We start from the raw sequence: 15,980 nt of genomic DNA on the forward strand, positions 1-15,980 counted from the left end.
CCCGCACGCCCGAAGTCCACCATCGACTTTAACGTTCGCCCGAACTGCCGAACATCACCACGAACAATCCTGATCCGGTATTAGCCGAATGACGTTCGCGTCTGCGCACCAACACTTCATCTCTGTTCGATCCTGAAATGTCGTCCAGCGAGTTTACTTTCGTCCGTCCGATTTGTTTTACCGAATTTCGCATATCCCAGTCGCCCGGTTTGCGAACCCACCACCGTCCGTCGTCCGCCCATTCGTTCCGCCCGTTCCGGTTAGTACCGCCGCCCATTGAATCCACGTTCCGAACGCCCGTCCGTCCGCCCGTTCATCCATAACATATCCGTTAGCACGTCCTGTCCCGCCCCATATCCGTCCTGACCCACCAATCGTCCGCCCGATTCGCCCACGTTCCGTCCACCCGTCCGCCATTTTGTTTCGTAACGGCTATAACCCCATTTCAACGCCTACAGCGTCATAGCGTAGCATCTTAAACCAAGCGAAGCGTTTCATAACCGGTTTCAGCACCTTCCGATCTTAAATATCGTCTCGAGTATCCACCATATTAGCGGGATCATTGTTTGTTCATTCGTCGCCGAATTTCGGTACCATGTTATCCTCCCAATCACCATGTTACTACCGCGCAAAAGTAGTTACCCAAACATGGTACGTCGCCACCATTATCCCGCTACGGCAACGCATCCAGTCGCGTTCCAAACGTTCGAGCAGTTCGCCAGAACCCACTTTTATAAATCAACCGCACCAACGTTTCGTTACCACGTTCCAAACCCGTTCACCTGATCCATAACGTTCAAATACTTTTGCCGTTCCAGCAGCCAAAATTATACCTTTCAGTTCTGCGAATCCCAATCCCAAACACGCCAAAATTGTCATCGAACAATGGTGCATCTCAAATTCCACACTCTCGATTCCACGTTAGAGACCAGACTAGCACTAAATGTAAGAAAGATATGTACTCATTACCTAGCATCCCCATTCCAGCACTACCGAGGACTTGATAAATAAAAAATACGAATTTTGTTACAATATTTCTAGTAAATGAGTGGTTTATTGAAGGTCCGATTTCCTGGCATATATGCTGCCAGTTTTGTGAAAAAATAGGTTTTAGAATCTGGTCATAAATCGCGAAATAGAACTCCATAAACCGTTTAAAATGGACAGACCAGAATACCGGGAGAGACCCAAAGGCACGGCGGGTGATGTTCCAGTCAATTCGAACTTTTACGGAATCTTGGCCAAGCATCGACCCTCCGATACCAGCTTGATCCTCCACTCCTGAGGACATTTGTTCCTTTGAACCCTGGCCAGACCAAAAATCACCGGGCTACAGGGCGACCCAGCTCAAAAAGAATCAGATTAAGAATTTGACTGTGTCGTCGAGAAAAACCATTCGACGACGGTTTTTATTTTTCGAGTAACGAGGCAACCCGGTTACGCCTGCGTTTTTCCCAGTTTCGAGAGTATAAAATATAAAGACTTTCATCAGTAAAAGCTTTATATTGGTGGTTAATTAGCAAGGCGACATCGGAGGCTTAGAATAACCATGTGTTTCTTGCGATGCCCATTCATGGCCTAAATGCACACCTCTGCTTGCCTCCCACGAGACTGAAGTGCCACTGCCCCTTTCTGCATGCTGAGCTATCCCAAATCTGTCGCACTTCTACATTCTGGAATCTCTAATGGTTTTATATCACCCCAGATGTTCATGCTTAGATGCAACCTGTCTCATGGGATATTCTAGTAAGGTTGCTTGCCTGTAATGAATGAATACTATGCCCACTGCATCATACTAGGCACCTCAAACCTGCTGCCTGCTGTCGTAGTTTTGTGTAATGTTAGTTCAGTCCAGGTGAAATGTCCCTGTGTCTCCTGAGAGCATGTCTCATGGTCATGTGATTGTGCCCACAATGTGCTTGTGCTCCAATGATCTTGTAGTGCCAGCACTTGTATTTGTTTGTCAAAATGTCAGCTACCTCAGTGCTCTAGCCTAAGTCAGGGAGTTTCTCATGCAGTTATTCCTTTGTGCCAGTGCTTATTTTGTTTGGACCATTCCATACTTAAAATATAGAGCTTAAAATTTCAGCCATGGATGTAAAACAGCAACATACTTGAGGGAGTTTATCATGTTGGGAAAAGGAGGACACCAGAGGCAGACCCCATTATCTAATAATGAACTGCACAAGTGTCTTGGGATCCCGAGGATATTAAAATCTGCAACATTAGCTGAGGCTGGGATGGATACCATGAGGGTGGCCCACAGCCCTGTGCATGCAGTGTGTTTTGTACTTGGCAATTGTGTGTTCCCACTGATTTGTGGATCTCGAAAGAAAATAGAAAAACAAGGTCTCCAAATACCTCTTGTTTCTTACTAATATGTCTGGAATACAATCATGGATAGCACTGATGGAGTCAGTTAAAAGTTAAAAATAAAAAAATAAGTTTTTTTTTTTTTAAATTAAAATAAATAACTTTCTGTCTGTGCTTCACAAAATGTCTCAGTAGCATTAACTCTTTTAACCACCTGTTTTATGAAAAAATGTTTGTTAAAAAATAACACAACCCATTAAAAATATTATACTGTTAGCCAGTGGAACCCCAGAGCACTGCATACACAACCAAAATTCATTCCCACTCCTTAGAAAATGTGATCTAAAAATTAACTCTTATAGTGAGCTGTTTCCTTTGAAAAAGTGGGCACACATTGTACTCCTGGTTGAGACCCTATACACCCATGAGTTCCAAAAAATAAATGAAAGAAAAATTATTTAAAACACTCTCTTAAAAATAAATACATGTCAAAAAGAAACTAGAAGCATAAAAAAAATAAAATTACAAAATAAAGTACACATTACACTATTTAAAAAATCCCATGAAATTATATCATTGAAATCAGCTAATATTTTTTCATAAAAATGTATATAAGTACAAATGTTATAAAAAAATAAATATACACATATTTCTGTGGAGATTAGTAGTGGAATTACGAAAAAATTAATAAAATAATTGTAAATATTTTTTTTTTTTGTTTTGTATTTCGTTTTTCTAGAAATAACAATTAATCCAAGAAATTTAAATAACCATTTAATAAAAAAATGATTTAAAAAAATATATTATGTAATGAAATTCCTCATGAAAAGCATTATTTTGGAAAATCTAAAATTATATCACTGAAAACAGCTAATAGTTTTCTTCTTAAAAATTTCTACTTACACCAAATACTGTCCAAAAAGAAATTAAAAATACATAAAAATATATTTCTGTAGAAATTAGTCATGGACGAAGAAATAGTAAAATATCATTAAATATTTGAAAACTTAGTGTGGTCTGTTCATTTTGAAAGAGTGGGATGAATAATACGTAATTTTAGTTCACCTCCTATAGGTGTATATATAGGTACTAAAAAACTGTTACCAAGTAAGTCAAGAAGCATTTAATAAAAAAGCATTTAAAAAAATAAATATAGATAGATAAAACAGATAAAAGTCATAGAGACAGAGTGTAAATAGAGTATAAATAAATATTACAATAAAAGTACCATTATTAAAAAAACAGCTGATAATATTGCTTAAAAATTTTATAAATAAATAAAATATATACATATTTTGTAGAGATTAATAGCGGATGAAAAGCCAAATAAAGTATCAGTAAACCATTTGAAAATATTGCTGTGAAGCAACAAAGATATTATAGTCTATCATCAACCCCAAGCAATAAGGTCTCTAAGAAAATAAATAAAATCAGTGAATTAGCAAGCAAAATTTACTAGCTTCGGAAAAACTATCAAAAACAATAAACTACCTATATTAATTTTCTAAATGTAATTATTTTGTTTAAATGAATCTTTTGTAAAAACAACATCTAATCTAATACATCTAACAAGTGCTTTTATAAAATAAATGCAAATATATTTAGAAAAAAATAATCAATTCACAATTAATAACATAGACTATAGAGAAATATTTCACAAACTTAAAAAACAAGGAACCAGTATTTTAGTTTTTAGGGTTTAGATCAGTTTCAAGACAAAAATCAGCTGATTATCAATATAAATTTCACTAGTTATTCTTCATTAAATATTTCACTAATTAAAGCAGCTACAAGCAGATGCAATTCTGTGTTTTACAGCTTTCTAAACTTTATTTAGATTATTTTATAAAATATGTAATACATAAGTATTCCCCTATTATATAATATCTTTAAGAAAAACCATATCAAATGCACTACTATTAGAAATATATTCTTCAGAAAATTAAGTGATTATTATATATTCACTTATATAAGGCTTTTATTTCTAAAATACTATATAAATCAAGGTATCTAAGTCTAAAAATTATTTATTTTAATACATAGATATCCTGTACAACCATAAAAACTCAAATTTAGAAAACTGTCAATCCACAGCAAATTACATCTTTTTATAGCAAGCAAAAATTATAAAAAAGTGAAAATTTTTGTACACTGCCCAATAAAATTTCGACCAATCAGAAAAGAATAAAGAAATTACGTTACATTTAGCCAATAGAATTGCTTTCAAACCAACCGCTTTAAGAGGGTCCGATTTGTCGAAAAATATCAGGAAATTCATAGGAAAATGGTTGTACTTACCATCTCTCGAGTCCAGCTGGGCCCTACCCGCGATTGTACCGCGCAAAATGTGTAAAGGCGCACATTCACTCCCGGAGTGCAGCACGTCTGGATACAGCGCCCGAGCTCAGGTACGACCTGGGCTATATGACGTGTCCAGACCCATACCGATCCTTGGTCCATTCCATCCAAAGGCAGCCTGGTTTCTTATTTGCGACTTGAAGATATGTTGCTGTGATGTTCCTCATCTCCTTCTTCACTGGCAGAGTGGTCCTTGGATATCCGTAACCCTGGATAATTTCTGACATAATCTGAAACAAGACAAAATATCTTTTTACTTACATAGTTCATATGTTAATAATTTTCTATATACAGAATTACGCCAAAATTTCAAATAGATCATCTAATTCTATACTATACAGGGTCCGGCAAGCATATTTGTAAACAACGTCCATGATCGCGACTCCTAAACTCTATTCAGATTATTTTATAAAATATTTTAGCAAGATTTATTACATACGTATTCTTCTATTATATAATATCTTTAAGAAAAACCATATCAAGTGCACTACTATTAGAAATATTCTTCAGAAAATTAATTGACTATAATTTATTCACTTATATAAAGTTTTTATCCATCAAACTCTTAAAAAAAAGTCTGAAAATGATTTATTTTAATACAGTACAACCATAAAAAAGAACTATTTATAGCAACAGAACGTATAAAAAAGCAAACAGAAAGAAACGGAAAGTTTAACAAAATACAGGTGGCTTTGACTTTTTTTGTTGATCTTGTACCTCTACCGGCCGCCTTTAGATGGTCGGGTTTTTCGAAAAATATCGAGAAATTCATAGGAAAATGGTTGAACTTACCCTCTCAAACAGTCCAGCTATGCACTACACATGCTTTCCGAGCACAATATACAAAGAAAATACACTTTTCCTTAAAAATTCTGGAGAAGCAACCGACAAAGATGTTACATCGTCAACGGTCTGTCTAAAAATGGCGAAAATCGACTGAAACGACCAATAAAATCGAGTTTTGGCGCTCGGTTTCTGATTTTTGACGCTAGAGGGAGCGCCAACTGGCGCTTTTCTTCTGTTTACCGATGAAAAATTATGTAATTTTACGACCTAAATTTCAAGTTTAAATGAAAATTTAGCAATATAACGCTACATTGGAGACAAAACTACTACCAGGGAAATGTAGCTACGTGTTTTCCGAATAAAATGACACCAAGCAATAACCGAATAAAGCAAAATTCACATAGATATCCCATTTTAATTACCCCAATGTCCCTAATTGTTAATATCATAAAAAATGGATTTTTGCCTTAAAAAAGATTTTGAAGCTTTAAAATAGTTAAGGAATTATAGATTATCATTAAATATAGCTAATTAAACAGTTTCAGACCTATTAAAGCCATATAAATTAAAATAAAATTCAAAAATATATTGGCGGTTTGGTAGCCTTCAGAATCTTCAATTAATATAACTTTGTTGTTCGATATTTTCCGAAATAACGTAATATTTAGTTAAATAGAGACTTATTACATCTATAAATTATAAAACAAGGCAGTAATACCCCTATTTATAACTTCTACAAGACATTTTCTTAGTCAATGTAATGGCCAAGATTTTTTACTGTTATTTCAGCAATTTTGCTATGAAATCAATAAAAAACTTTATTTAACATGATTCTGTGCTGTAAAAAGTATGTATTTGTAGATTTTTAACAATTTCCAACCCCCAAAACAACACAAGAGTAAACAAGAATTTGTTGCCTCTTCGATACAAAATTTGTTCGATTAAAAAGCTTCAAGCACTATGTGTAAACAGGATGTTTTCAATATATAGTCTAAAAAATACAGGATTTGATTGCTCATGTATTTTTAAGAAAAAAAAACTTATATAAACATATATAGGGTTTAAAGTGTTCCCTGTCTGATCTTCAGGGTGTTAAAAATCTTTAAAAAAATATCTTTATCTTTTACTCTTTAGAAGGGAGATGGTGGTTTATGTCGTAGAATACATTACAGTATTTAATATCCTGTACTTGGTATATTGATATATATATATGATATTGGTATATTTATGATTATTCTGTTCTTAATTTACTGTAATTTCTTGTTTCCTGTAATGCCAAAATAAAATCTTGACAATATGGTGAAGGTTAAATTTTGAGCGTCGTGGATTGATATTAAGATATTTTTTATAATATTTCTAGGTCAGCCACCGAATTCATACCCTTACCGTAAAATAAGAAATTTTTCCATAAGAAAAATGTCTTTTAAAGCTATAATTCAGATTAATTTATTTTTAAATTAATTAATTGATCATTTCTATTTTGTTCTAAATTTAATCTGTGGCTAAAATAATCTCCGGCTGTCACTTTGACGTTTATTTGTTTTGAAAAAAGTTATTTCCATATGATTTACGATTTCTGCTGTGGATTTCTGTTTTTTGGCTTTTCGAAAAACAACTTTCTAAAATGCTTCGTATTTAACTCGAAACCAGATGTTTTGAATTAATTGTCGAGAATGCGACAAACGTCCACAAAACAACTCGTCAGGATATCCAATCTAAACAGAAATCTTATCAGGTACTTTGTGATAATTTTGGAAAACAAAATTTACGTTTTATGTTGATTCTATCGCACAAACACCCAAGATAATATTGAATAATTTAAGTTTGCTAAAGAAGGTCAAACATGTTTCATTACAATTGCTAATTACACTTGAAGCAGACACATTATAAAAGTATATTTATATTAAATTTTGGAGAATTTGTCATGTCTCTGAACAACTTTTCAGTTACAATTTTAAGAGGTAGGTCATTTTTATTTGTTAAGTTATTTTTTAATGCTCTTTTTATTGTAGAAGTTCTAAAAAATGGCACAAGATCTTTTAGTTTGCACCAGTTGTCTGAACAGCATTTATTATTACAGAAAACATGCAAGGATTTTGCTACGAAAGAACTAAAACCCATAGCAAGTCAGCTAGATAAAGAAAATAAATATCCTACAGAACAGGTAGTTAAACAGTTATTTAACAATAATATTTTTAGTCATATGATGTGTTTTAGATAAACAAACTAGGTAAATTAGGATTATTAGGCATAACAGCCGATCCAAAATATGGAGGTAGTGGAGAAAGTCTGCTTGGACTTGCTGTAGCTGTTGAAGAAATATCCAAAGGCTGTGGAGGCACAGGTGCTATAATTTCAATACATAATGCTTTATATGTTAACTTACTAAATAGACTGGGCACTGAAGAACAGAAAGAATGTTTTTTAAGACCCTTTACTCAGGAAAGCATTGGTTGTTTTGCTCTTAGCGAACCAGGTAAGTACTAGAAAAACCTTTCAAACCTATATATATAAAAAAATTAAATTCTTAGATGCAGGAAGCGATGTAAGTGCTATTTCAACCACGGCAGTACTCGAGGGAGACCATTACATATTAAACGGTACAAAATCGTGGGTTACCTCTGGGAATGTGTGTAAAGCGGCTGTGATTTTTGCCACAATCGATAAGTCTTTGAAGCACAAAGGTAAATTTTCATTTTGCTTAATTTCAAGTTTATTTTTTCATTTAGTTTTTAGGTATTACAAGCTTCCTGGTGCCTGTACCGACACCAGGGTTGTCTTTCGGTAAACTCGAAGATAAAATGGGTATTAGGGCTTCGCCGACTTGTGATTTTATTTTGGAGAATGTCAGGGTTCCTAAAGAGAATGTAATAGGTAAAAAAATGGTAAAAGAATGTAGTGTGGTAATTTTTGAGTAAAAATGTGAGTTTTTAGGAGATGTTTGTGGTGGATTTTTGGTAGCTATGAACCAGTTGGAGAGAGCCAGGGTTGGGATAGCTGCACAAGCTTTGGGGATAGCGCAGGCCGCTTTGGAACTGGCTGCAAAATATGCTTTAGAAAGGAAAGCCTTTGGACAACCTATTGGAAATTTACATGCAGTAAAGGTAACTGATTTTTTACATTGAGACTTGATAATATTATCAATTAAACATAACAGTTAAACTTATTTTTAAATTCCATTTTAATTTGCCAAATTATTTGGACTTTTGACAGTATTTTTTATTTTAAAATATTACTTACTTACTTGAGTCTCAATGTTTTATACAATTTCCATCAGGAAAAAGCCTTTTCATTTAAATAAAAACACCTGAAAAATATATTTTTTTGTCAAGTTAAATTTAGTGTATTATTGGTTGCATAATACTAAAAATTATACTGATCAATTTTAATTTGTCAAATTTTTTCAACTTTTGAATGAAATTTATTTTAAAATATAATTTACCCACAATTGACTTTGTTTTTTCAATTTTTATTAAATTTTTATCAGGAAAAAGCTTTTTTGTTCAAAGAAAACCACCACCATAGAGAAATAATTTTTTTAAAGGAAATTAAATTTAGCTCGTGTATTACTGGTTGCGTAAAACTAAAATTTTTGCTGATTTACAGCAAGTTGGATTTACAGGGGGTCCCCAAAAATTCTACACCAGGTTTCTGATTTGAGATTTTTGTTTAATAACGTCATGTTATATTCTATACCGAGTGGTTTTTGAAATATGACCACTATCAAACTTATATATTTGCTACCTATTTAAAGCTCTCTCAAAATTCTAAAATCAAAAAATGTTCATACTATTTATTAATTGGAAGTAAACTGGAAGTAACTGGTATAAATACTGTCTTCTCATAAAATTCAAATTACTTAAATATTTGCAATGTTGTTTAATATACAGAGTGGGTCAAAATTAAATGATGCGTTTTTTCTCCGCTAGTTCAAATGGAACAAAATACATGATATGTTGGAAACTCTTTTAGTTAGCTGAATATTGAAGTTTGTAATTTATTCTGGGATGTGATGATTTTTGTTGTTGAAATTTTAGTTGAGGCTGTCTGAAATGGCAACAAGGCTGGAATCGGCAAGGCTATTGGTCTGGAGGGCTGCGGTGTTGACAGATGAACAATCTAGGTCGACAAAATACACGTCTATGGCCAAATTGGCTGCTAGCGAGGCAGCTACCTTTGTAACACATGGTGCTATTCAAATTTTAGGAGGAATGGGGTAAGATCTTTATAAAAAAAAGTTTTGCTGTTTGACCTGATATTAATGGTAATTATTAATTTTTTTCAGTTATGTTAAAGATATGCCCGCAGAAAGACACTACAGGGATGCCAGAATTACCGAAATTTACGCGGGCGTCAACGATGTACAGAAGTTATTAATTGGTGACATGGTTCTTAAGGAGTATAAATAAATTAATATATAATTTATTAGTTATGAAGATTAAATTTGTTTGTCAGCTGTTTTTTATTTGTTCTAGTTTTTTAATTTTTAATTTTTAGTGTAATTTTTTTAGAAAATTTCTAGATTTAATATAAGATAAAAAGTTCCAAAGTTTTTTATTAATGACAAATTGAAAACAGCTGGCTATTATGGTGTATTTTGTACTGAAAATTTTATATTTAAATGTTGTAAAGTATTTCTTCAAAAAATAAATTTATTTTTAGAAATGTGTTATTTTATTACATACGATAGAAAAAAACGGCGTCAATGATGTAAAAAAACATATTTAGTTTGTAAAAAAAGTATATTTAAAAAAAATATTTTTTCCATCACAGTTTTACAGATTTTGGCAATAAATTAATCTAGTCTACTTTACACTTTAAAAAAAAGATGGCGCGTTCCGAGAAAAAAAAACACCGTCACAGTAGGCATAGATAGAAATAACGATGCCTACCGTGACGTCGATTTTTTTTCGATCGCACCGTATATATGTCAAAAAAGTACTAAAATCTCATGTTGGGACTCTTGAAAGTTCTGCCTTCTTTGGCGTCTTGCACGCACTCTACGCGGGCTAGATTGAAGTAGATGTTGCCCAGAAGGTTTGCGACCGGTATAAACTGCTGTTTTTTGAGGCAATCGTACAGTCTCTGGTCGCATTCGCAGTGGGACTTCGTGTAGAGGGAATTGTTGTTGAGATTGTACCTTTGGGTTCCCGATCTGACTTTTATGGGACATAGATCGTGGGTTCTACAGCAGGCGTCTACGCTGGATTGGGCTCCTAGGTCGAAGTAGTTCTTGGCTATGTCGCCGGTGCCACACCATTTTGTTCCTGTTTGGGAAAAGAATGGAATTAATCGGCTATTCAATTTTAAATGAGAATAAAATACTGTCTATACTATATAGTACTATTTTTGTGTAAATACTGTTTTGCTCTTTCTGTTCCTAGGAACCGCCGAGCCACCCTGAAAATTTGACTAAGTTTGATGTTGCATAACTTTTTATTTTGTAATCCGAGTTTTATGATTATAGTATCAGTGTGAAGATAAATTTATTGTCATTATTTTTTATTATTTTAATGGCTTGTATTCTTCGGTTAAGTGGGTTTATACCGGGGTAAATCAAAACCTTGTTTTTTGCAAATATATATTTATATTTATAATATATTTATAAATCCACCTAACCGAAATATATAAAAGACATTAAAACAATAAAAAATAATGCCAACAAATTTATCTACAAACTAATACCACAATCATAAAAATCAGATAACAAATTAAAAAGTTAAGAAATATCAAACTTAAGTCAAAATTTTAGGGTGGAGGAATTTTGTGCCGGAAAGTTTAAATCCCTATAAAGTGATACCAACTAAAAGAAGGATACACTATATTTTTTCAATATATCTATACTCACCAGGTATGATTCCTCTAAACAAAGTAAATGGATCATTTGACAGTATGCTCCTGGCTTGATCGATGGCTTTGGTTGTTTTGTTCTGTACCCCTGGACCTGGTTCTTTGATCAAACCACTCATTTCATCTAGTTCTTTGCACTGATCCATCAATGTTAACATCTCCAAGAAACTGATACCAACTGGCCTAGCTGTTGATTCTAATTCACCAAGAACTTTCAAATACTGATCCGTCTCACTAGAAGAAACATAATAATATATAGGGTGTGAAAGAAGGAACGAATAATGTACAATATTCAAATGGAGTTTTATATCGTATACAGGGTGTTACATACTTGCAATATTGTGCTAGAATTTTTTATTCTTAGACTAATTTAAAATACAAAATTTTATAGTGTATAACAGTCAATTTAGATATCTAGTACTTCTTTGTCCCAACAACTTTTTTTCTACGTAAATTAGATAACAGAAAAAAATAACCTCTAGTCACCAACTGCCAATTCAAAAGCCACTTTAACGAATTTTTATCGTTTACACTGTATACCGGGTGCGTCTCAAAAGCGGCTCATTCAGAGCGCCTTTTTCTATCGAATAAAGTAAAAAATACCGAGGGTGCTTAGAAATTAAAAGTTGCAGTAATTTCCGGTGAAACAGGAAGTGACTGAAAATAATTAAATGCGTCAATCAATCCTAATTTATGTCATATACTAACATACCAAATCGCGTTTTTTTATCTGAAAAAATAAAAAAGTTATAGGGGGTGAACCACTTTTGAGACACACCCGGTATTGTTTTGATTTTTTTAAAAAATCGAAAAATAATAAGACATTTAAATGTTTAGACCTCTAAAAAAGTAATGTTCTATTGTTTTATGTTCTATAATTCTATTAAAAAATATATTTCTTAATAAGGTTCCAAAACAAAATATGTGCGAAATTTTATAGACAAAATTTATCTTTTTTTTTCTTAATAAACCTTGAAACTATTGTAAAATGGCACATTTATTTTCATTAGTATAAAATGTCCATAATATCTGATTTCCCAATTTCTTGACACAACACAGTTTTACAACAATTAGGCACATTCATTTTGCAACAATTACAAATTAAACACATTTCAGAATGCATTATGACTAAATAATCCATACAAATTATTTTGTTTAATTATAATACAAGTCTGGGAACAAAGTTAGGCTAAAAACAATTTTAAAATAACCTAATTACATATAGTTTGTGCCATTTAACGAAATGTTCTGGTAAATATTTATTATCGCAAAGACAAAAGTAAAAAGATAGTTAATCATTGAGTGTATTAGCTATGTTAATTCAAGGCTATAGTACCGTATATGGATAATATAATAATTATTATACATAACGCAATGTTTCTTGCTAGCAATTATGTATTAAATGGTAATAAGATAGAGAATTTGGCTGTAAAAGTTGTGTCTTTCTTCTTAGAGAAGAACTGCAAATATTATATACAGGACCAAACCTATATACTTGTCTTAATCTATATCTATACTAATATATAAAATCCTTAAATGACTGACATACTGATTAATCACGATCCTGCTCAAACCACTCAACGTAAGAAGCTCAATTTTAGCATACAGGTTGATTCTAGGGTGTAGAGGTTCGATAAGAAGGGATTTTTCGAAATTACAGTTCCAAGAGGGTGAAACCACCCCTCAAATATTACAATATTTTTTATTTAAAAAACGGTCCAGTTTCCGAAAAAACGCTTAAACACGTATATTTTATTCTAGAACAAACGGATTGACTGTGGGGTGTAGAGGTTCGATAAGGAGGGGTTTCTCGAATCTCAAATTCCAAGAGGGTAAAAACGCCCCTCAAATATTACAATATTTGATATTTAAAAAACGGTTAGTCTTTCGGGAAACGCTTGGACAAGCATAATTTATTTGGTTTTTTTACATATTTTGAAATCTTTTAAAAAATCATACAGAGTGTTCCAAAGAGTTGGGTAATTTCTTAACCACGATTCTGCTTAAACTGCTTGACGTACCTAAAAAGCTTATTTTAATATTACATTCTAATATGACTCTTTTGCTTGATTTTTTGTTTAACTAAAAATATACGCCTATATATTGTAATATGGGAAACATAGTACTTTTATTTTCACAAGCTAGAATGAAATACTTACAAGGATCCTTTTGTTTATTGTTAAATTTGATGTGAACAAAACCTGATTGATTCTTTTTTTCAATAGATTTATTCAAATTAATTGTAATTTACTTTGAATGGCCTACATTTTTCAAGCTTTTAACAAATTCCAAACTATTTTTGACATCAAATTAATATGAATATAATTAAAGAAGAATACTCATTAAATAACACTTGTTAAAATTAACAAGAACTTTTATTTTGCTTCACTATAATTACTAAATAATATACATATAAATAAAAAAAATAAATTCTTAGAAATTTTAATGTTATTATTTTTTTATGGGAGAAAGTTTGGTTTAAACATTTGAATATTAAATTAAATCTGTTTAGAAAATTACCCGAGTAAATCAGTTAGTAGGTAAAGAGTGAAATTATATAAAATGAAGATCGAAGAAAATTATACTATAGGCTGCTTTCTATTTCTATACTAGGCAACCAATATACAGGGTGTCTCATTAATATGTGTAAGTTTTTTAAGGAGTCGTATAGATCTGGACAAAAGAAACTATATTTTCTATTTACCATTTTTAAAATAAATTAAAAATATCCATGAGTAACTTACATTGAAATTTAAAAAAAATAACGCTTACATTTTGGGAATCGTTTTTTCGTTTCATTTTAATAAAATATTGTTATAAAGGTACAATATGATCGAAAAAAAAAGACAGCGTCAGCGATGAAAATGAAACGAAGATAGCTGTCATTTTATATGTAAACTTATATGGGGAATCTCACTGATGTTCATTTTCAAGCTAACTAGACGCTGTTTTTTTTTTCGATCATACTGTAGTATAAAATCTATTAAGAGACTGTCTAACATATAAGAATATATTATATCATAAAAAAAGAGGCATCACAGTAGCCTATGAAATGACACCGATAATATATAATTTCTGTCTTGAATATAAAACCCGTATGGACGGCACTGTTTGAAATAAATAAAATTCTTTGTACACCAAAACAAATATTTTAATGCATAGAAGACGTGTATCAAGTTTCATAAGGATATCTGTAATAAAATCAGAGTTATTATTAAAAAAAATTTTTTATTTTGGAAACTTTTTTACCACCCTGTATCTCAGAAATTAGGATTTTTAGGACATACATTCATATGAAGTTTTTCTCTTAGAATTGGTCCAAGAATCGCCTCTTTAAATATTAGCATGTCATTAAGGAACACCTTGTATGTAGTTCATTAAAAATAATATAAAAATGTATAAAAAAGTCTATAGCTTCTAGACACAAATCTACATATTTCCAAAAAATAATTATTATTACTAAATTGCGTCTGACTGATTTTACAAGTTTTACAATTTTTTACTTAAAAAAGTATTGTTTTTTCTATTTCACTACAATGTAAATTAAAAAAAAACATAAAAAAGACTTAAAATAGATTTTTTTTGTACTTACAAAACTTCCATAACTTCGCAACCCAACAAAAGTTTCCTAGGACCCAGTTCCACAACAGCTATAGTCTGATCATGAAAATAAACCATCCTCATAGAATTCTTGTTAGCCCTCCAACCACTGTACCTCTTCAAACCCTTACTTTCCTCCCCATTCTGCGCCCAAGAACCAGTGAACCTCCCGAACCTAAAGGAAGGGTTCCCATCGGCACTTTGACCAAGTACCATCAGAAAACCCATCCACAACACCAAGGAAAAGCAAAAGTTTTCGATTAGGGACATGTTTCGGTGGTACAACGCAAATGCATAGTAGTACCAAGGCGGTTAAACGGTGTGGTACCTTAAATTACTGCTGCGGTACCTCGCGCGTGTTCTCGCTTAAACTGAATCAATTTAAAATGAGGTTTTTCTTTAGGAAAGTGAATGGTATAGTATAGGCTGTACAGTACTGGGTACTAGATCAGTGGATTTCTCGTCTAATTTATATGACGTAGCTTCTTGTATTTTCCGAAGATCGTCTGCCGTTGGTAATACCAAGAGTTCCCTGTATGGATTTTTGAATGACGATATTCCATAAGTTATTTCCACAAATTCTTTAAATCATATTTAGGATATTTTTAAGTATTTGTATTTGTTATTAATATGAACAAATATATTTTTTCGTCTTGTAAATTTTTGAGTAGCAAAAAAAAATTGACGTGATCATTTTAATGACTTTGAGTGAATGACGTTACATTTTTTTTACGTCAAAAACCTTCCGGACTTTTGTGTGAAAAATTTGATACAGGGTGTCCCATTTTCGTGTGCTTTATGAGGTTTCTCGTTTATGAGTAGAGATACAGAGATATAGTTTTCACATTGCTATGCTATTTTTTTATGAAACTATTCAATGAAAATGGCAGATCCCAGCGAAAAACTAGTTACGCCACTGGATTCTACGTGAAAAACTCAGTTTTTACCTTTTCGATAAGTTATAAAATAACCGAGATTCTGTATTTCAGGAACTAAGAGGGTTAGGTGTGAAAACCGCATTTTTGTATCTCATAAACGAGAAACCCTGTAAAACATACGAAAATACTCTCTGT

At 32.2% G+C, this 15,980-nt stretch overlaps 2 protein-coding genes across 2 annotated transcripts; one reads left to right on the forward strand and one right to left on the reverse strand.

Moving 5' to 3' along the window:
- Window positions 1-7,020: 7,020 nt before the first annotated feature.
- LOC115888834 (short-chain specific acyl-CoA dehydrogenase, mitochondrial-like) lies at window positions 7,021-10,118 on the forward strand. The gene is made up of 8 exons (XM_030908692.1): window positions 7,021-7,418; window positions 7,470-7,621; window positions 7,675-7,933; window positions 7,989-8,141; window positions 8,194-8,331; window positions 8,392-8,561; window positions 9,495-9,673; window positions 9,743-10,118. Exons 1-8 carry the CDS (start codon window positions 7,382-7,384, stop codon window positions 9,864-9,866), a joined length of 1,212 nt encoding a protein of 403 aa, XP_030764552.1. The 5' UTR covers window positions 7,021-7,381; the 3' UTR covers window positions 9,867-10,118.
- A 62-nt stretch (window positions 10,119-10,180) lies between these two features.
- On the reverse strand, window positions 10,181-15,594 carry LOC115888840. The gene is made up of 3 exons (XM_030908697.1): window positions 14,900-15,594; window positions 11,306-11,541; window positions 10,181-10,724 (listed from the first exon to the last, which is right to left on the reverse strand). The coding sequence occupies exons 1-3, from the start codon at window positions 15,175-15,177 to the stop codon at window positions 10,399-10,401; spliced, it is 840 nt and encodes a 279-aa protein (XP_030764557.1). The 5' UTR covers window positions 15,178-15,594; the 3' UTR covers window positions 10,181-10,398.
- Window positions 15,595-15,980: the final 386 nt, after the last annotated feature.

This window comes from Sitophilus oryzae, unplaced genomic scaffold (genome assembly GCF_002938485.1).
Source record: "Sitophilus oryzae breed Bouriz unplaced genomic scaffold, Soryzae_2.0 scaffold_808_pilon_pilon, whole genome shotgun sequence".
NCBI lineage: Eukaryota > Metazoa > Arthropoda > Insecta > Coleoptera > Curculionidae > Sitophilus > Sitophilus oryzae.